The sequence below is a fragment of the Heterocephalus glaber genome, unplaced genomic scaffold (genome assembly GCF_053883595.1).
Source record: "Heterocephalus glaber isolate CG9 unplaced genomic scaffold, H.glaber_assembly_v1.0 deba00001531, whole genome shotgun sequence".
Lineage (NCBI taxonomy): Eukaryota > Metazoa > Chordata > Mammalia > Rodentia > Bathyergidae > Heterocephalus > Heterocephalus glaber.
Window position 1 is genome coordinate 21,470,928 of NW_028258329.1, and position 20,998 is coordinate 21,491,925.

General features: G+C 39.7%; 1 protein-coding gene across 11 annotated transcripts in view; it reads left to right on the top strand.

Moving 5' to 3' along the window:
• Positions 1–20,998, top strand: part of Adamtsl3 (ADAMTS like 3) — a 350,115-nt gene that overhangs the window by 269,065 nt on the left and 60,052 nt on the right. For all 11 annotated transcript variants that reach the window (XR_015441834.1, XM_087188551.1, XM_087188548.1 and 8 more), the window contains one exon: positions 6,603–6,756. Coding sequence is in view for 10 of the 11 variants with exons in the window: in XM_087188551.1 (XP_087044677.1) it covers positions 6,603–6,756 (154 nt within the window). In the remaining variant the exon portion in view is untranslated. The remainder of the gene's footprint in view (positions 1–6,602; positions 6,757–20,998) is intronic.

Sequence of the window (20,998 nt, forward strand, 5' to 3'; positions counted from 1 at the left end):
ACTCTGAGTCATGAGCAGTCTACTGGCCCTCTTCCTTTGAACATAGCAGACACAGAGTCACACAAAACCCATTCAGAAAGTGGGTTCACAAATGATCTACCCCTCCTAATGAGGGGAAAAGTCAAATCAAACTCATGTCATTAGATATGTCTTCTGTGCAGTGTTTGACGGTTTGTTTAACCACTGTTGCGTGAGTATAAATGGTTCAGTGGTAGTTTAATAAAAAACTGACATTGAGTTTTAATATGTGAGAAAGTCTTACGTGATTATTTGATTGCTAAAAAATAAATAATTTGGAAAATGGTAATTTTAAAATAGTTCAAAAGCCTACAAATAGCTTCTCTCTGTACAGAAAAATAATAATAATTAGGGCTTTGTGTGAAACACGACAGTAAAGGCATTTTTAAAAATTCCATTCCCCTCCTTTGAAACCCAACAAAAACCCACAAAGGGAATGAAAAGGAGGGAGCACTCTGTCTCCAGTGAACAATGAAATGGCCACAATCCCAAACTATAAATTATGAAACTCACCTGCCAAAGTCCATAAAATTTGGACTGAAATGAGAGGCAACTTTGAGAGCTGACAAATATTTCCTGAGGCAACGAGTGGGTTGTAGATTTCCCTGGGAGTGAGTGTGGCGGTCTTGAAAGGCCTGTTCAGTAATTCTTTGATCACAGAAACTAGGCTGAGGACCATAAAATGCCCACAAAAAGACAGAAAACGTCCTTGAAGGGCGGCAGGTTAAGGTGGGGGCAGAAGAAGAAAACATTTTTATGCCTCCTCCCCAAGGAAGGATGCCAGAGATGAAGCGGTGTAGAGGGAGGGGAGACAGCAGTTGTTGAATTATTACACAGTGAGCCTGTTATTTTAAAGGCTCTTTTTTTGTCAAACCGTCCATTCAAATGCCAAAACCCTAAGAGAATTGTGAATAAAGGATGTGAAAGCCTTAGTGACAGAGTGTTGAAGATAACAGATACATTGCCTTCCTCACTGCCCAGGTCAGTGTCAAGCACAGGCAGCCAGTTGCATTCAGGGCAGTGGAAAATCTGTGCTTGAAAACCAGGGAAAACCAAAGTCAGGGGAAGAAGTTAGGGTGGGGAAATAGCCTAAAGCAAGAATCATGCAAATGACATAACAGAAGTATTACCCAGAGAAAAGTTCCAACAAACAGATCCCATGTTCTCCCAGGGAGTCATAGTCATAATGTCTAGGGGATACTGGCTTAAAAGCAAGGTTTGAGATAGGCAGAGTGGTGCACACCTGTAATCCCAGAACTCTGGGAGGCTGAGGCAGGAGGATCACAAGTTGAAGTCCAACCTGGAAAAGTTAGCAACTTAGTGAAACTTTGTCTCCAAAATAAAATAAAAGTACTGGCTGGGGATATAGCTCAGTGCAAAGGCTCCAAGTTCAATCCATAGTACCATGGGGAAAAAAAGGAGAGAAAGAGGGATATTATATCTGAAAAAGCAATGGGAACAGTCAGGGGGAAAAAACAAGACAAAAATAAAAAACAGACACAAAATTTACAAGCAAAAACAACCACAGAAGAAAACCACTGAAAACAGAGATCTGGTTAGAATAAGCTATCCAAAATGATAAGGAAAAGAGCAAAGATACCAAACCAGTTGCTAGAGGCAGTGATGGGTATGGAGACAGACAAAGGAGATCAAAGGCAGGCTTAACTGGTATTCATTGAAAGGAACAAAACAAATAGAACAAAAATATTCAGAGATAAAGAAGAGCAATCAGCCTCCTTTGATAAAGGCTTTTATCAGCAACCCATTGAGGCACACTGTGTGCCAAGAAAATCCAACCCTCTAAGACAGCCTGCATAAGGTCATAAGACTGCAAAATCTAAGGCAGCATGGCCCATGACCCATTGCATTGCTCTCCACATAGAAATAGAACAGAGAGGCATCAGGTCCCTGTTCTGATGAGCTTCTAGGGTTAAGATGGGACACAAAGAGATTCAAAATAGAGAATCAAGGAATGTATGAACTTGGTAGAAAAGATGGAAGTGATAAATTCACTTAAGGCTAAAATGAAGACTAATCAACTCAGAATTACAGTTCGGAACAGAAGGTAAAGAGCGGAAATCTTGACATCACTTAATAGCGTAATGAAAACTAACTGGGGATTTGGACACAAGAGCTGACCACGTGTTGAGTGTGCTTCCTTCATCTTTCATAGCAGAGGGTCCCCAGATACTCTCTTAAATCAAAAGATGTCATTAAACATCATTGTCCAAATCTCTTGTTGGTTTCTTTAGACTTTCTTAATTTTAGAGTATTCTTTTGGGAATTAATTATAGTTTTACAAAAAGATATTAAGTAAATCCTTCAATTTTGCTTTAATTTTTCCCTAATATACTTAATAAAATTACACTAAAGTTTTAAATTAAAATTACATGTACTCAGAATGACTTTTAAGTATTAATGTTATTTTATATGTAGTAGTTTGGGGGATTCTTAAAAACATCTTTTTATATTAGTCAGCTTCACATAACTATCTTGAAATAGTGGAGGATTAACTTATGAAGAAAAAGACATACTTAGCTCACAGATTTTGGAGTTTCAGGGGCATAGTGGCTGCATCAGCTCAGTTTCGGGGAGACTGTGGATGACACTGATGGGAGATGCATGGGAATGGTGACATCTGAGGCCAGGAAGCAGGAGGGCGAGGTGGTGGGGCCTCACAGTCCCTCTTAAGGTCACACCCCAGTGACCTAAGGACCTCCATCTAAGCCCCACCTCTTAGAGGTATGTAGCACCTCCTAGGTCCCTGGGGACCAAGTCTTTACATATAGATGTTCTGGGGATGCTCAGATTACACCCAGCCCATAGTACTTTCCTTTTTATACGTCTTTTGTTAATTTTAACTGATATGTAAAAACATGAAAATTATACATAATACAGGGACATCATATGATATTTTGGTACATGTACACAAGTGGTGATCAAAATATATGCTTGATTTTTAAATTTTGAAAAATTCATTACAGTAAAGGGCACATTCTCCCTCAGAACACTCCCCCTCACTTCAAACACACTTATGCCATTGTTCTTGCCACTTTCTGAAGCAATTTTGAAGGTTCTTTTTCTCAAGTGTCTTTATGAGGTGTAATCAAAAATACGGTGAATGCTGCTGCTAAATGCCATCCAATGAAAAGGTGGGCTCGAGAACCATTATGGTTTGCCCTCACCCACCTTATTCACTGGATCTGGCATGAGGCAACTCCTGGCTCTTCTTCAAAATAAGAATGACCATGAAAGGTAAAGGTTTTGAATTGATTCACAACATTGAGACAGCCACAACGTAACTAAAGTTATTCACAAAAGAAGACCTCCAGAACTGTTTCAAACAGTGACAAGAAGGATGGGATACGTGTGTTTGAAGTGAAGAGAGTATTTTCATGGGGACTAACAGCTTACTATAATAAAGTTTTTAAATTTTAAACATTCACTGTAGTTTTTGATCATACCTCTTATGTTACATAATGTTTAAATGAGGTTAAACACATCTATCTCCTTAGACATTTGTCATTTCTTTATAATAAAAACATTGAAAATCCTTTCTTTGAGCTTTTTGAAGTGTACAGTACATTACCTCCTGCTCCTCTCCAACTGGCACTTAGTGCCTGCTGGTCAACCTCTCCCCATCCTTCCTGACCCTCCTCCCCTAAAGCCCTTATAACCATCATTCTACTCCAGCTTTTCTGAGAACAGCTATTTATATTTGACATATGAGTGAGATCATGGAGTGTTTGTCTTTCGGCACCTGGCTTATTTCAGTTAACATAATGATCTCCAATTCCACTCATTTGTTATCACAAATAACAAGATTTAATTCTTTTTAATGACTGAATAATATTCCATTGAGAATATGTACTGCAGTCTCTTTATCCATTAATCAGCTGTTGTTTCCATCTCTCAGCTGCCATTAATAATGTTGCAATACACCTGGGCATGGAGGTGCCTTTTAGACATGTTGACTTCATGTCCTTTGAATAAATATCCAAGAGTACAAATCCTGAATCACGTAATATTTCTATTTTAATTTTTTAAGGAACCTCCATGCTGTTTTCCCTAATGGCTTCACTACTTACATTTTATCAGTGGTGTACAAGGGGTCCCCATCCCTCACATCCTCCCTTGCACTTGAGCACTTGTCTTTTGTCTGTTTGCTAATAGCCCTTATTGGAGTAAGGTGATATCTCATTGCTGTTTTGGTTTGTTTTTCCGTGATGATTAGTGACATTGGGTATTTTTTCATACACTTATTGACCATTTATATGTCCTCTTTTGAGAAATGTCTACTTAGATCTGTTGCCCATTTTTAAGTGAGTTAATTGAATTTTGCCATTGAGATTTCTGAGTCCCTTATATATTCTGGATACTAATCTTTTGTCAGGTATAGTTTGCAAATGTCTTCTCCAATTCTGTAGGTTGTCTCTTTACTCTGATGATTGTTTCCTTTGCTGTACAGAAGCTTTTTAGTTTAATGTAACCCCATTTATCTATTTTAAAATTTATTTCTTATGTTTTTGAGGACTTTTCTAAAAAAATCAATGCCCATTTCAAAGTCTTGAGGAATTTCCTCTATTTTCTTCTAGTTATTTCATAATTTCTGATCTTACATCTAGTCTTTAATCCATTTTTATTTGATTTTTTATAACTGGTGAAGGTTAGGGATATAGTTTCATGTGTCTACCTGTGGATACCCAGTTGTCCCAGCACCACTGATTGAAAAGAATGTCCTTTTCCTGAGGCCTATTTTTAGCACTGTTTTCAAAATTCATTTGATCATAGATGTGAGAGTTTACTTTTGGGTCCTCTATTGTGTTCCATTGGCCTATGTGTTTATTTTTATGCCAGTATCATTCTGTTTTGATTACTATAGCTTTATAGTGTATTTTGAAGTCAGATAGTACAATGTCTCCTGCCTTTTTGGTTGTTCCATATAAATTTTAGGATTGCTTTTTCTAGTTCTGTGAAAAATACAATTGATATTTTGATAAGGCTGGCATTGAATCTTTGGTAGTATGAGCATTTTAACAATATTGATTTTTTCCAATCCATGAACATGGGATTTCTTTCCATTTTGAGGTTATGTGTCAACTTCAATTTATTTCCTAAGTGTTTTATAGTTTTTGTTATAGAGATCTTTCACCTGTTTGGTTAAATTTATTCCTAGGTGCTTTTCTGGTACCTATTATAAATGAAGTTGCTTTCTTGATTCTATTTCAGGTAATTCACTGTTGATATATAGCAACATTGCTGTTTGTGTGATTTTGTACCCTGAAACTTCACTAAATTCACTTATAGCTATAATAGATTTTTGTTGTTTTCTACATATATGAGTGTGACATCTGCACATGGTGACAATTTGAACTGTTCTTTTCCAATTTGGATTGTGTTTGTTTGTTTGTTTGAGGCAGGGTCTCACTATGTAGCCCAGGCTGGCCTCGAACTCATGGCCATCTTCCTGCTTCAGCCCACCAAGCTCTGGGATTACAGGCATGTGCCACCACACCCAGCTACCAATTTGAATTCTTTATTTCTTTCTCATGCTCAATTTCCCTGGCTGGGACTTTCAGTACTGTGTTAAATAGAACTTGTTCCAGATCTTAGAGAAAAAACTTTTCCTTATTCAGTGTAATGTGGGCTATTGCCTTATTATATAAAGCCTTTATTATGTTGAGGTATGTTCTCTGTATACCTAGTTTCTTTAGCATTTTTATCATGAAGGAATGTTTAATTTTATCAAATGCCTCTTCTGCACCAATTTAATGATTAAATATGATTTCTACCTTTTGTTCTGTTAATGTGGTATATCATGTTTATTGATTTGCATATGTTGAACCATCCTTGCATCCCTGGAATGAATCTTACTTGATCATGGTGAATAATCTTTTCAATGTGGTGTTGGATTTGGTTTGTTAGTATTTTGTTGAAGATTTTTGCATCTATGTTCATCAAAGGTATTGGCCCTTTTTTCTTTTTTATTGTGTTCTTGAATGATTGTGGTGTCAGTGTAATGCTGCACTCATAGAATATGTTTGGAAGAATTCTTTTCTCTTCAATTTTTGGAATAATTTAAGAATAATTGGTATCAGTTCCTTTTTAGATGTTTGGTAGAAAACAGCTATGAAGCTCTGGTCCTTGGCAATCGTTTGACTCTTACTCCATATCCATATCTTATATTCTTGGTAATGAGTATGTATCTTTTTTTAAAAAAAATCAAAAGTATTTTACTATACATAAATAGCTAAAAATAAATTAGATATATCAATTACACTTCCCAGAACAAATCTCACAGCAATAAATTACTGTAAAATAGTTACCAATCTCAGAAAGAAAGATGGTAATGAAGAAGAAGAGGAGGGAAAAGGAGTAAGAAAGGAAATAAAGGGCAGGGAAAAGAAGGATGTAAGGAGTTGAGAGGAGAAAGGAAGTCTCCCTATCATGAAAGACAGTGTAAGGGCCTGTTTGGTAGCACAGCCCCACATGGGGTCCCCGTGCTCTCCCGGTAGCAGACCTTGCTGCTGTGGTCGGTGTGCCTGCACAGGCCCTGTCTGACTCTCACCCAACTCTCTCTGCAGTGCTCTGTCAGCTGTGGCATTGGACTCCAGAGAAGGAAGCAGGTGTGTCAGCGGCTGACAGCCAAAGGCGGGCGCATCATGCTCAGCGAGGTGATGTGCAGGTACCTCCCGGCGCTCCCTCTCATCAGACCCTGCCAGATGCCTGTGTGTGGTGGTAAGTATGCAATGACATCTCCACCGAGGTGTGCCTGATTTGTGTGTTCCATCCTGCTGACTTCATTTTCTGTACATCAGCAAATTTCTAATCTGTGAGCAAAAGAACTGAGGCAGAACTCAGAATGTTTTGTGCCACGGATGATAGAATGTTCAAAGCTGAGGTACAGAGCTCAGAAAAGGCAGTTTGGGGAATGTCTGCCCACTTAACAAATGCATCTTTGAGGCTCCCTCACCCGGATTTATATTCTCTACTTCACCACAGCTTCTCCCACCTAGAATTCATGATCATACCTTGTATATACTAAGCTGAAATTCTGGCTTACTTTCTAATAAAGTATTTGTATTTGACTGATTAAAAACAGAAGAGCTATTTTTTAGTATTAAAGTATTTTTATTTAGGATAATTGAAAACCAACAAGGATGAAAACATGAAATATGTTTGGTTTAAAACAGCAGTTTGGATACCTCTTCAAATAATTGTAAATACTAAGCTGACTAGAAAGAGTTAATATCATGGCTTCGCTCTATTTAAAGCTAATTGCATGTAGCTTTTGCCTGTATTGCATATGGACATTTCATGTAAAGGGGTCACAAAGAATGAATTCAGGGCTGCTGGAACAGCGATTGGGATCAGGCAGCAGAGAGGAGGTGGGGAGGCAGGATGGGGAACACTGAGAATAATAGCTTCAAGGTGCTTTTGCATTTACACTATCTTTATTCATCTGTAAAATAATATTCAGTATCATCTGTAAAATAGTATTCAGTACCTCAAGTACCTTCTGAGCTTGCTTATGTTAAGAACAAAATCAGAAATGAACAGTTCTTATTTTAATACTGCTCAAGAGGCATGTGTGTGCATGTGTGTGTATGCACACACATCCTCAGTTAACTGACAATTTTCCTGGAGGAACTCACAAAACAAAACAATAAAAACATTCAGTTAAGCTAAAGTGCAGTTATGTTTATCAACCACTTACTATGAAGAGCTCCTGGCATGCATTTTCTCACAGAGTCCCCCCAGCAGTGCTGCAAGACAGACATCCCCACTTAGAGACAAGGAATCCAACCCTTAAACCTGAGAATTGCCAGTTGGACTCCTTGGCCTATTTGACCACAAGGCTGTCTGATTCCTGAGCCCATGGTCTTAGCTGCTTCTCTTTGCTGATTCATGGACGGCATTAACATTTTTTCCTGGGAGTCCTTTGAGAACAAATTTTCAGAATTTTGAGATTCCAGAAACTTGAGATTCCAAGTTTTAAAATCTCCTGGAATTCAAGAATGTCTGTGGCAAATGGTGCACGGTCATGCTTCGTTCGATCTGCTTATCTATCTGACTTTTATTAACTGTGGATGGTTGCGTGGCATTGTGAATAGACTGTGAACCGCCTTAGAGGAGAGTGAAATTAAAGTCATACTGGCAGCTTCCTCTAAAATAACAGCAAAATAACATGTGGGAATGCATCATGGCTATTAGGGCATGCAGTGTGGTACAAGACGAAATTATAAATTATGGTGCACTGTGGAACGCAGAGTCAAATTACAGGTTTTAAAGAAAAAAAGTCATATTTTTTCTCTACCCCACCCTCTTCCTTAGTCTGCCAAATATGTAGGTCATGGATGCAGACAAGACACAGGAATGCATGCTCCCGGGGCAGCCAAGTCACCTCAAGTTGGCCTCATCTGGGCTGCATTCTGGCTGGGGCACCACTATTATCTGGTGGCCCTTGTGAGGCCTTGCGGGATTGATTCTCCCTCTGCACTCTCTTGGAGCACTCACTTCCCCCCACCCCATATCACAGGGGATCCCCAGCCTCCAGGCCCTGCCATCTCTGGGTCACTTCTCCCCTAAGCTTGGGCACGTAGGACTCAGATGCCCTCCTCAGATGTCCAAGTCACCACATGCAGACTTGCAAGACCTCCCTGTGCTCTTCCGGCCCAGTCTTCCTCTCCAGCCCTTGCCAACCTCCAAGACAACCAACATCCTAAACACCGACACCCCATCTCCTAACCCCATCAATCCTACTGACCCAGCACAGCACCATTGCACGGAGACACCTCAGACATCCTTGTCACAGGCACAGAGAACTACGCCCACCTACCCTGCTCACCAGGAGGATACCTTCTGCTGTTACCCTAGAAACCAGTCCTCCCCACTGGCATTTGCTGGTCCCCATGTAACCAGTGCCATTGCTGGTCTTTATGCCCTCATATCACGTGCTGCCTTCGTCCCCTTCTTACTTGTAACCCTGGTTTTACTTTTTAAGTGTTTTTTTTGTGTGTGTCATTTTTTATTGCTTGGCCAGAGCTACTGGGATTTGCTAAAGGAAATAATGTCACCATACTGATGATGCATATGTTATACTGATATTATCTGAATTTAGCCAGGCAATAGTACATAGTTTCCTATTTCCTACGATTCCTTAGAAATTCACCATAGCAGCTACTTTCTAAGTATTACACTGACCTGTTCTCTATTGAGTGAATTTGTCTTCTACTTCACTAGGAATTGCAAGGTTACAATGGTGTAATGTCGTTCCAGCTTTCCTCTCTTCTTCATTTCAAATCTCTCTCCTCCCCAGACTGGAACAGACCTCACCCCTCCATTCTGACGAGGGTCTGAAGGCAAGATAAACCAAGCCCCACTGTACTGTGACCTTCATTCCCTTACAAGGCACCACTTGTAGAGAGTGTGTCCTAATCAGCGTGCTGGGTTTCCACCTCCCTCCCATCCTCTTTGAGGAGTGATCTCTCCTGCTCTTCATTTGGCCCCAGGGTCCAAGGCAGGTGGCAAAGATGCCCTGTGCTCCCCCTAGAGGCCAGAAGCACACTCTGCAATCCAGCTACACCCTGCCACTTCTCCCAAGATATTCCTTGTATAGCTCATCCCAGACTTGTCCTTGTGCTAGAATTCTGTCCTTTGCCTTATCTAGCAACTGACATTCTCATTCTAAAGGACACCCTGCCTTCCCTAATAAGCCTTCTCAGTTGCATTATATCTGAAAGGTCCTCTGACATCATGGGTGAACTAACTCACCTGAGTTCAGACCTTAGGCCTTCCAGTACCTCCTCATGTGACATTGAGAAAATTACTTAATCCCTCTGACTTTCGGTCTCTTCGAGCATAAGATGGAAATAGTAATTGCACCTGCCTCCCAGGATTGTTATGAGACTCATGAATTAACACCTATGACCAGGCACATAATAAAGACTCAGGAATCTGTCTTAATATCATCACCATCTTCCTGTGATTCCTAGTATAGCTTTAAGATAAGATAAAATATAATAGAGAAACTTGTATTTTCTGGCCCATTATGATATAAACTTGTTTTGAGTAGGTTCGCTGTACTTCTGGATGTTCTGTTTTGTTTTATTTTCTATATAAACCCCAAAATTCCTATCTGAAAGAATTGAACCCTTTCCAAATGTGTCAGATGTGGCATGTCCTCAAATTGCTATTGGAATTCTGATGGTCTCGATTTCCAATCAGGCACTTGAAGCAAAAAACTGTAACACAAATGTAGTGTTTGGTTTTACGGTTTTAAAATTATAACTCCTGGTTTTAAAAGAATCTTTGAGTTTTAGTGAAAAATTCTTATTTTTCCCAGAAGTGCTGAGATCAGGATGGTGGGGGAGGAGGCATCCAGGCCAGCATTATTAGATTGAAATGTCAGGAAAAGCAGCCTCGCGGCGTCCCAGGGCTCCCTTAGACCCACTCTCTCTTTCCCAGCCCCATTGCTACCATGGCCAGCCAGTCCACAGTCCTCCCCTGGGGCTTCCCAGCCTCATACCTATGGTACACCTTGGACTTCATGGTGGAATCTGGCCTCCCCTGCCACTGGTTTTCTCCAGGCTTATTGGTTCTGCCTATTTCTGGTCATGTCCGCCCCGCCTGTCATCCCCCAGCCCTTGGAAACTAAGCCAGGCACAGGCCCCTCACCGGCACCTTTCTTGGACTTGCACCACCTCCTCCAACATCCAACAGTGTCCCTGTTATTTTTACTCATTCAACCGCTCACTTATTCATTTAACAAACAAAAGGCAGCAGCAGGAAAAAATTCACAGTGGAGTCTTGTGAAAAATAAATGTCTACTCATCAGGCCCGTGGTGGGAAAAATACAGGAAAATTTGGGGAAAAGAGCAGCATGGGCAAAAGTAGAGGGCGAAATGAAGTGGTAGGTTTGGGGAACTCAAGCTATTCCATAGCAGTAGAATGTAGGTCCAAAATGGGGTATAACAAAAAAGAAGGCTTGAGAAGCTAACCACAGAGTACCTTGAACTCCATAATAAGGGGTTTAGATTTCATCCAAGAAGGGAATGACATGGCCAGTTCTCTGACAGCCAAACAGGCATAGGAGATCAATACAGGCAAGGAGTTTAGAGGAGGGAATGTGCAGCCTCGAGGCGAGAGATCGTTTGAGAAGCAGGAGGTTGAAGTCTGACAATGACTCAGATTGCAATCCAAGTTCTTTGATGCCTAAGTAGAATCAAGGGCCAAAGGACAAGGACTGAGGTGTGTTTCTAAATGTTTATCAATCAGCTCTGGGAGTGGGATGGTGATAGGGGAGAGGTAGTTTACATCTGCCAAAGTCTGCTGGTTCCTATAGTGTGAATATTGCCACTGTCTCTGGTTCCTGTCTGGCACTGTGACATCATTGAGTATAGAGTTGGGAATAAATGCTAGTAGATGTGTTGCTCGTGAATTCATCTAAATGGTTCTCTGGTTTCTGGCTTGAGAAATTGGAAGAAGGTGATGCCATTAACTTAGGGCGTGCAGGAAAAGGAAGACAATTGAGATGGGAGGGGCCGATAATATGTTTAGATTACAGTATATTTGTATGCATATATGTATGTATGTATGTAGTAACACAGATGAAACCCAGGGTACTGCTCCACCACTAGGTTACACCCACAGCCCATATTATGATATTTTAATCATAAGGTACCAGGGAGAGGTTTTTAATACACAGTGGACAATTAGGTCTATATCTCCAGAAGGCAGTCTACAATAGATGGACTCATTTGGGAGGCATTGACCTAAAAGAGTTAGTTCAAACTACAGGATCATCCAGGAAGACACAGGGCAAGGAGAGAGTGTGCTGAGCAGTGGTCCCTGTGTGTGGAAACAGCAGGGAACTGGCAACATGAGGGTCAGAAAGAACCTAAGCAGAAGAAATGTTAAAAGTTTAGGGAGGAGAGACTTCATGTAGTGAGTGATCATAGGTGCCAGAGACCTTGGAACGATCATGTAAGAATGGAGTGGCGGGATTTATCACTAGGGGCCACCGCTGGCTTTTCCTGGAGAAGTTTAGGATCTTCATTCCTAGTGGAACCAGCACTAGCCAGGCAGGCAGGTGGAGAGCTAGATTCCAAGGGTGAGCTTCCAACAGAGTGACAAGAAACCTGGAGGCTGGGTCACAGCCAGAGCCCACCAGGGAGTAGCAAGAGCCAAGGCTGGTGAGATCAAGACCAGCTGGCTTGTGGAGAAACCTGGCGTGGCAGAAAGCCTTACAGTCCTGGAGGTTGTACCAGGGATATGGCTGGCCAGGCTCTGGAGGAGCTGAGGCCAGTGCTATGGATGCCCCCAGGCACTGGGAGCTGGCATAGAGACCCCAAAAGAGGACATACGAGAGAGAGCCTTTCATTCCCTAGAAAAGCAAAGCTGTGGCTTTTCTAACCCCCAGCACAGCAGGAGAGGTAGAGGGGTGGGTCAGCACTGTCACACAGCCTGGAAGGCCTCCAGGGGACACTCCAGAAACCTGGCCACTCACTGCAGGGGGCAATGCCCATGCCCCGTCAGGCTTGGCCAGTGGCACCATCTTGGGGCATTTCCAGAGACAGGAGGAGTCTGTCAACCCAAGCCAGACAAATTTCTTTTTTTTAAATTAGTACATATTTGCAGTACATGTAGTTTATAATCATCTTGGGGAGTTGGTACATGTACATAATACAGCTTCTTTTTAAAATCTCCTTCCCCTTGCCTCCCTCCCTCCTGCCCTAAATCCCCTTTCCCCATTTTCTTTTTTGTTGATATTATTAATCTTAGCTAATGCTTATGACATTCACTGAAATTATTAGGTTCCCTATATGGCATATTTTTATTCTACGTATTTTCCCTTCTCCTCCCTCCTCCCCCCTCCCCTCGCTCTCAGTCTCTGGACCTCTTCCCAGTTGCAAGAGATTCTTCCCTTGTCTTCTTCTATCCATCCTTCATAGTGCTCTTTGCTTTACTCAAATGAGATACTATATGGTATGTAAGCTTGTGTCAGACTAGTTTTTTTTAATTAAGTTTATCGGTACATTTTAGGTATAAAATACAGTTACATTTATCAGTGGGATCTTGTACCTTTACATGATGTATCTTGGTTCTTATTTTTTCCCCATTTTCCTGCCCTCCCTTTACCCCCTCCGCCCTTCCCTATTTACAGAGACTTTGTTTCCATTTTTTCCTTTTCTCATAATTTTTCTTTTCCCTTCTTTCCTTTCCCCTACCCCTCTCACTTCCCCTACTCCTTTAGAACTTTTGTTCCTATTTCACATTATCAATTTTATCATTTGATCCTTATTTACACTTTCAGTTTCTCACACCAAAGAAACTGTTCGGTATTTACACGTGTGTCCTATTTATTTCACTTAAGAGTATGGTCTCAATGTGCACCCATTAAGCTATACATGTCTCTAGTTTCTCATTTTTTATGGCTGAGTAGTACTCCATTTTATAAAAAACCCACACATCTTCTTTATCCAGTCTCCAGCTGATGGTCATTTGGGCTGTTTCCAAGTTTTAACTATTACAAACTGTGCTGCTATAAACTTGGGTATACATATATCACTGTGGTATGATTCTTTTAATTCTTTTGGAAATACATAGCAGAGGGATAGCTGGGTCAAATGGCACCTCTAATCTTAGTTTTTTTGAGGTATCTCCATATTGATTTCCACAGTGGTTGTACCAGTTTTCACTCCCACCAACAATCGAAAAGGGTACCTTTCTCCCCATGTCCCTGGCAACATTTGTTATTGGTTGATTTCTTGATAGCAGCCATTTTTTCTGGAGTGAGGTGGAATCTTAGTGTTGTTTTCATCTGCATTTCTCAAATGATCAGTGAGGTTGAACATTTTTTCATATTTATTTGTGGCTTTTACTTGTTTGAGAAATTTCTGTTCATTTCAGATGCCCATTTTTGAATCGGGTTTTTATATTTAGGGGGTCTGATTTTTTTTGAGTTCTTTATATATACCGGATAGTAGACTTTTGCCTGAAGAACAACTGGTAAAAATTTTTTCCCACATTGTAGGTTGTCTCTTAGCTCTGTTGGTGGTTTCTCTTGCAGTGCAGAAGCTTTTTAGTAAGATGAGATCCCAGTTGTTGATTCTTTTTGCAAGTTCCCCTGCTACTGAGGATTTGTTCATAAAATCTTTTCCTATGCCAATGTCTTCAAGAGTTCTACCTAACTTACCTTCCTGTAAGTTTACTGTTTCTATTTTAATATTTAGATCTTTAATCCACTTTGATTTTAGTTTAGTGCTTGGTGAAAGATAGAGGCCTAGTTTTAATTTTGGCACGTTGAAATCCAGTTTTTCTAACACCATTTATTAAAGAGGCTGTCTTTCCTCCAGTGAGGATGGTTGGCTCCTTTGTCAAAGATGAGGTGGCTGAGTATGTCTGGAGTTGTTTCTTCATCATCTGATCTATTCGACTGATCCTCAGGTCTGTTTCTTTGTCAGTACCATGCTGTTTTTATCACAGTGGTTTGTAGTGTAGTTTCAAGTTGGGGATTAGGTTAACCCCTGTCATGTCTCTGTTGCCTAGAATTGCTTTTGCTATTCTAGGTATCTTATGGTTCCAAATGAATTTTTGGATTGTTTTCTCTAGTTCTGTGAAATATATTTTTGGAAATTCAATCGGCATTGCATTAAATCTATATAGCAGTTTTGGAAGTATGGCCATTTTCACTATATTGGTTCTTCCTACCCAGGAACAAGGGAGGGTCTTTCCATTTTCTTATATCCTCTTCAATCTCTTTTTTCAGACTGCTGTAGTTTTCAGTGTAGAGGTCTTTTGCTTCCTTTGTTAGATTGATTCCTAGATAAGTCATTTTTTTTGGATGCTATTGTAAAAGAATTGTTTCCCTAATTTCTCTCCTAGTGAGTCTGTTATTTGTGTACAATAAGGCTATTGTTTTTTGAGTATTGACCTTGTATCCAGCTACTCTACTGAATCTCTCAATTAAATCTAGAAGTCTTTTGGCAGAGCTTTTGGGTCTTCTATGTAAAGTATCATATCATCAGCAAATAATGACAGTTTAACTTCTTCTTTTCCTATCTTTATTCTTTTTATTTCTTTCTCTTTTCTAATTGCTGTGGCTAATGTTTCCAGAACTATATTGACCAGGAGTGGTGATAGTGGCCATCCTTGTCTTGTTCCTGATTTTAGCATGAAACTTTTCAGTTTTTGACCATTTAGTATGATGTTGGCTGTTGGTTTTTCATAGATAGCCTTAATCAGGTTGAGATAAAGACCTTCTATTCCAATTTTCTCTAGAGTTTTTGTCGTGAATGGGTGTTGGATTTTGTCAAATGCTTTTTCTGCGTGTATTGAGATGATCCTATGGTTTTTGTCTTTGACTCTGTTAATATAGTGTATTTCATTTATTGATTTATGTATGTTGAACCATCCTTGCATCCCTGGGATAAATCCAACTTTGTCAGTGTGTATAATCTTTTCTTTTTGGTACCGGGGATTGAACTTGGGACCTTACGCTTGTGAGACAGGTGCCAGAACCACTGAGCTAAATCCCCAGCCCTGTATAATCTTCTTGATGACCTTCTGTATTCTGTTGGCCAGTATCTTGTTGAGGATTTTTGCATCTATGTTCATTAGGGAAATTGGCCTGTATTTCTCTTTTTTGGTTGGGTCTTTCCCTGGTTTTGGAATCAAAGTAACACTTGCTTCCAGGAATAAATTTGGAAGTATTGCTTCCCTTTCAATTTCATGGATGACTTTAAAGAGTAATGGTGATAGTTCTTCTCTAAATGTCTCTTGTAGAATTCAACAGCGAAGCCATCAGGGCCTGGGATTTACTTTGTTGGTAAATTTTTAATTAATTTTTCAATTTCACTCATCGTAATTGGAGTGTTTAGAATTCTTATACCTTGTTCATTTAACTTTGGCAATTCGTGTGTATCTAGGAATCTGTCCATTTCTTCTGTGTTTTCCATTTTATTGAGTACAGGTTCCTGAAGTAGGTATTGATGATCTTCTCGATTTCTGCTGGATCTGTTGTGACTTCACCTTTTTCATTCTTAATTGCATGGATTTGACCCTTTCCTTTCCTTTTTTTGATAAGGTTGGCTAAGGGTTTATCGATTTTATTTATTCTTTCGAAAAACCAACTCTTTGATTCATTGATTTTTTTGTATCATTCTCTTAGTCTCCAGTGCACTGATTTCTGCTCTGATCTTTATAATTTCCTCTCTTGTACAAGTGGTTGGGTTTGGCATGCTCTTCTTTTTCTAGGAGCTTCAGGTTCAGCATTATTTGAGCTCTCTCTGTTTTCCTAATATGGGCATTCACTGCTGTGAATTTCCCTTTTACAACTGCTTTCATTGTGTCCTGTAGATTCCTGTATGTTGTATTGGCATTATCATTTACTTGTAGATGCTGTCTAATTTCTTCTTTAATTTCCTCTGTGACCCATTGGTTGTTCAGAAGAGTGTTATTCAATTTCCATGTGTTTGTGGGGGTTTTGCGGTTTCTTATGCTATTGATCTCCAGTTTTATTGCACTATGGTCTGATAATATACAGGGGGTAACTTCAACTTTTTACATTTACTTAAACATGTTCTATGAGCTACCATGTGGCCTATTTTGGAGAATGACCCATGTACAGCCAAAAAGAATGGATATTCTCCTTTTGTGGGGTGGAACACTCTGCAAACATCTATTAAGTCCATTTGTTCAATAGTTTGGTTCAGTTCTAGAATTTCTTTGTTGATTTTTGTCTAGATCTGTCTATTTGTGATACTGGGGTATTGAGGTCCCCCACTACAATTGTATTAGTGCTTATTTGGTTTTTCATGTCCATTAATATTTGTTTTGTATAGTTGGGGACATTCATATTTGGTGCATATATATTTATGATTGTCATCTCTTCCTCTTGGATAGTTCCCTTCACAAGGGTGTAGTGGCCATCTTTGTCTCTCTTAATTAGTTTTGAAATCTATTTTGTCTGCCAATAAGACAGCTACCTCCACTTTTTTCTGGACTCCGGAAAAAAGCTCTCAAGTGGAGAACTGTTTTCCATCCTTTTCCTTTCAGTGTATGAATTTCTTTTTGAGTTGGGTGTGTTTCTTGTATACAGCATATTGTTGGATTTTGCTTCTTAATCCATTCTACCAGTCTATTTCTTTTGATTGGTGAGTTGAGGCCATTAACATTGATGGTTACAATTTATAGATATTGACTTATCCTTGTCATGATGTTTTACTGTTGTTGGCTCTTTCATTTTTTATTTTTCCCCCTTTCCCTTTTGTTTCTTGCCTTGCCTGGTGGCTTTGCTCTGTTGGGCCTCATGGAGTTGTGGCCTTCATTGTCTTTTTCTAGGATATTGTTTAGAATTGTTTGGAATGCTGGTTTGGTGTTCATGAAGTTTCTCAGGTGTTCTTTGTCGTGGAAGTATCTAATTTCCCCATCAATTTTGAAAGATAAGTTTGCAAGATAAATCAGTCTAGGTTGGAAGTTATTTTCTTTTAGGGCTTGAAATACTTCACTCTAGGGTCTCCTTGACTTGAGGGTTTGTGTTGAGAAGTCTGCAGTGATTCTGATGGACTTTCCTTTGTAGTTGATTTGTTTCTTTTCTCTAACTGCTTGTAGGATTTTGTTCTTCTGTTGGGTTTCTTGGAACTTGACTATTATATGTCTAGGTGTAGATTTATTTTGATCATGGCTAGTTGGAGTTCTATATGCCTCACTCATCTGTATGTCCAATTCTCTACCTCTCTCTGGGAAGTTTTCTACTATTACTTCTGTGCACAGATTTTTATGTGAATTGTACTTTCTCCTGGTTTTTCATAGACTCCTATCAGTCTTATGTTCTTCTTCTTTTTTTTTTTGGTACTGGGGATTGAACTCGGGTCCTTGCGTTTGCACAGCAGGTGGCAAAACCACTGAGCTAAATCCCCAGCCCTGTGTTATTCTTCTTTGCATCATCTAGCAGCTGCTGGATGGATTTCTCGTGGTCCCTTACTATTTTTAAGAAATCTCTGTTTTCATGATCACTAACCGTAATTCTGTCTTTTATATCTGATATTCTATCTTCACATTCGCTTAATCTGCTGTGAATAATTTCAATGGAGTTTTTAATCTCCTGGATATCTGTTTGAATCTGTTTCATGGATTCCATTTCTTTCTTATGCTGGGCATTTCTGGCTTCCAGCATGGTTCTGAGCTCATCTATTTTTTTTTTATCTGTTTGTATTCTAGAGCCTCTAATCATGTCTTTCACTCTGCTCACCATCTCTGTTGTTATCTGAGAAATTATTTCTGTTTTGAATTTTTCTAGAGCCTCATTCATCTGTTTTGTTACTTCCTGTGCTATCTGTTCAGGGTCTCCAGGTGGTTGAGTATGAGACTTTTCCACCTTGTTTCCCCCAGAATTTGCTTTTGGTGGGGTGGAAGTCTGAGTTTGTGCCTTGCTTAAATGTCTTCTCATTTTTGTTTTTGGTATTGTCCTTGGTTTAGTTCCTGGGTTGATACCTCAAAATTGCTTATTGTAAGTATCTTTGTTGTTTGTATTTAGAACCCCTATGGAATGATTGCTTCTCTGAGGTGACTTGCAGATATAGGTAGTCTTTAGGTTTTCAGTCTCTAATGGCTCTGAGGCTATCTCATTTTCATTATACCAGGAAAGATAACTGATTAGATCATTCAGGACACCTTAGCCCAAGTGATGCAATCAGCAACACCGTAGCATCAAGCACATCTTAGAAAATGACAATTCGATGTAGTTATTAATCTATCACCTTTAACTGTGTGAATTAAATGAAAATTGAGAACCAGCCAAACATATGTTTATAGTGAATAAACTCTTCAATATAGCAACTTTACCCTATTGGATGGGGAGTTAGAAGGAGTTGGGGAGGGAGGGATAGATAGGTGGAAGGATAGGGACAGGTTAGCAGTGAGGCCAGAGGATACAGGAAGATCACACAAACTCTAAGAAACTGTTGAAGACTAGAGGAAAAGATAGATTGAAAGAACAAAGATGAGAACAGAACAACCTAACAGCAATAGGGAGGCTTGAAACTGTATTTACTTTCCTTTAAAACTAATGACAACTGAGAGAAGGAAAAAGAGAAGAAAAGGAAATAAAGAAGAAATCCAAATTAGGGCCAGAACAGGAACAAAAAGGGAGATGAAGAACAATGTGGGACAGCAAGAGAACAAGAGAGAGAGAGAGAGAGAGAGAGAGAGAGAGAGAGAGAGAGAGAGAGAGAGAGAGAGAAAGAAAGGAGAAGAGAAAGAAAAAAAAGAATAAGAGAAAAATAAAAATTTGAAAAGTGTAGAAAAAAATAAAAATAAGAGCAAAAAAATTTTTTTGAAAGTAACAAATAACAAATAAAAAATAAAAAAATGGCCTCCTTCAGGGTGTGTCTCTGCTGTCACAATAGACAACATGGGCAGCCTTATGCAGATATAAGTCAGTGAGTCTCAGTGAGCCAGTAGCAGACCCATGAGATTCAGGCAGATTTCTGGCTGCAAGTCCCAAGTTGAGCTCCCTGTCCTCCTGCAGGGTTGAACTCTGAAAGTTTCTAGTGCAGGTTCCAGCTGGCTTACCCTTGAAGATAGTCCAGGTCCCAGTGGGAGGTGATGATCCCTCCAACTGACCAAGTGTGGTGGTCTGTAGTGCCTTTATTGCAGAGATTCTCTTCACTTTTCCAGTGGGCTTCATTGTTCATCAAGGAGCCTGAGAGAGGCCCTCTTTCTGTTGTTCACTTCTGCTCTATCTTCTGGAGCTCAGGACAATGGCCTTTATGACCCCCTGTGTCTCTGTAGTGTGGAACCAGGTAACGGCACAGCCAGGCGGCCAGAGGTGGGTGGGAGCTGCAGGCACCCATGCGGCTAAGCTGGTTGCTGGGGGGTGGGCGTAGGGACGGAGCAGGGCTCCACATGGCTGAGGTCCTCACCGTCCACCAACTGTATGATCTTCTTGATGACCCTCTGTATTCTCTTTGCCAGTATCTTATTGAGGATTTTTGAATCTATGTTCATTAGGGAGATTGCCCTGTAGTTTTCTTTTTTGATTAGGTCTTTCCCTTGTTTTGGAATCAAAGTAACAGTTGCTTCCAGGAATAAATTTGGAAGTATTGCTTCCCTTTCAATTTCATTGAAGAGTTTAAAGAGTAGTGGCAATAGATGTTCTCTAAATGTCTTATAGAATTCAGCAGTAAAGCCATCAGGGCCTGGGCTTTTCTTTGTTGGTAAAGTTTTAATTACATTTTCAATTTCACTGATTGTAATTGAGGTGTTTAGGCTTTTTATATCCTCTTAGTTCAACTTTGGTAATTCATATGTATCTCGGAATCTGTCAATTTTTTCTGGGTTTTCCATTTTATTAGAGTACACGTTCTCAAAGTAGTTATTGATGATCCTCTGGATTTCTGCTGAATCTGATGTGACTTCATCTTTTTCATTCCTAATTGCATGAATTTGAGCCCTTTCTTTCCTTTTTCTGATAAGGTTGGATAAGGGTTTATTGATTTTATTTATTCTTTCAAAAAACCAACTCTTCAATTTGTTGATTTTTTGTATCGTTCTCTTAGCCTCCATTGCATTGATTTCTGCTCTGATCTTTGTAATTTCCTCCCTTGTATGAGCTTTGGGTTTGTCTTGCTCTTCTTTTTCTAGGAGCTTAAGGTTCAGCATTAGGTTTTTTTTTGAGCTTGCTCTGTTTTCATAATATGGGCATTTACTGCTATGAATTTCCCTTTTAGAAATGCTTTCATTTTGTCCTATAGATTCCTGTATGTTGTATTGGCATTATCATTTACTTGTAGATACTGTCTAATTTCTTCTTTAATTTCCTCTGTGATCCATTGGTTGTTCAGGAGGGTTTTATTCAATTTCCATGTGTTTGTGCAGTTTTTGTGGTTTCTTATGCTATTGATCTCTAATTTTATTGCACTGAGGTCTGATAATATACAAGGGGTAACTTCAGTTCTTTTGCATTTACTTAAACATG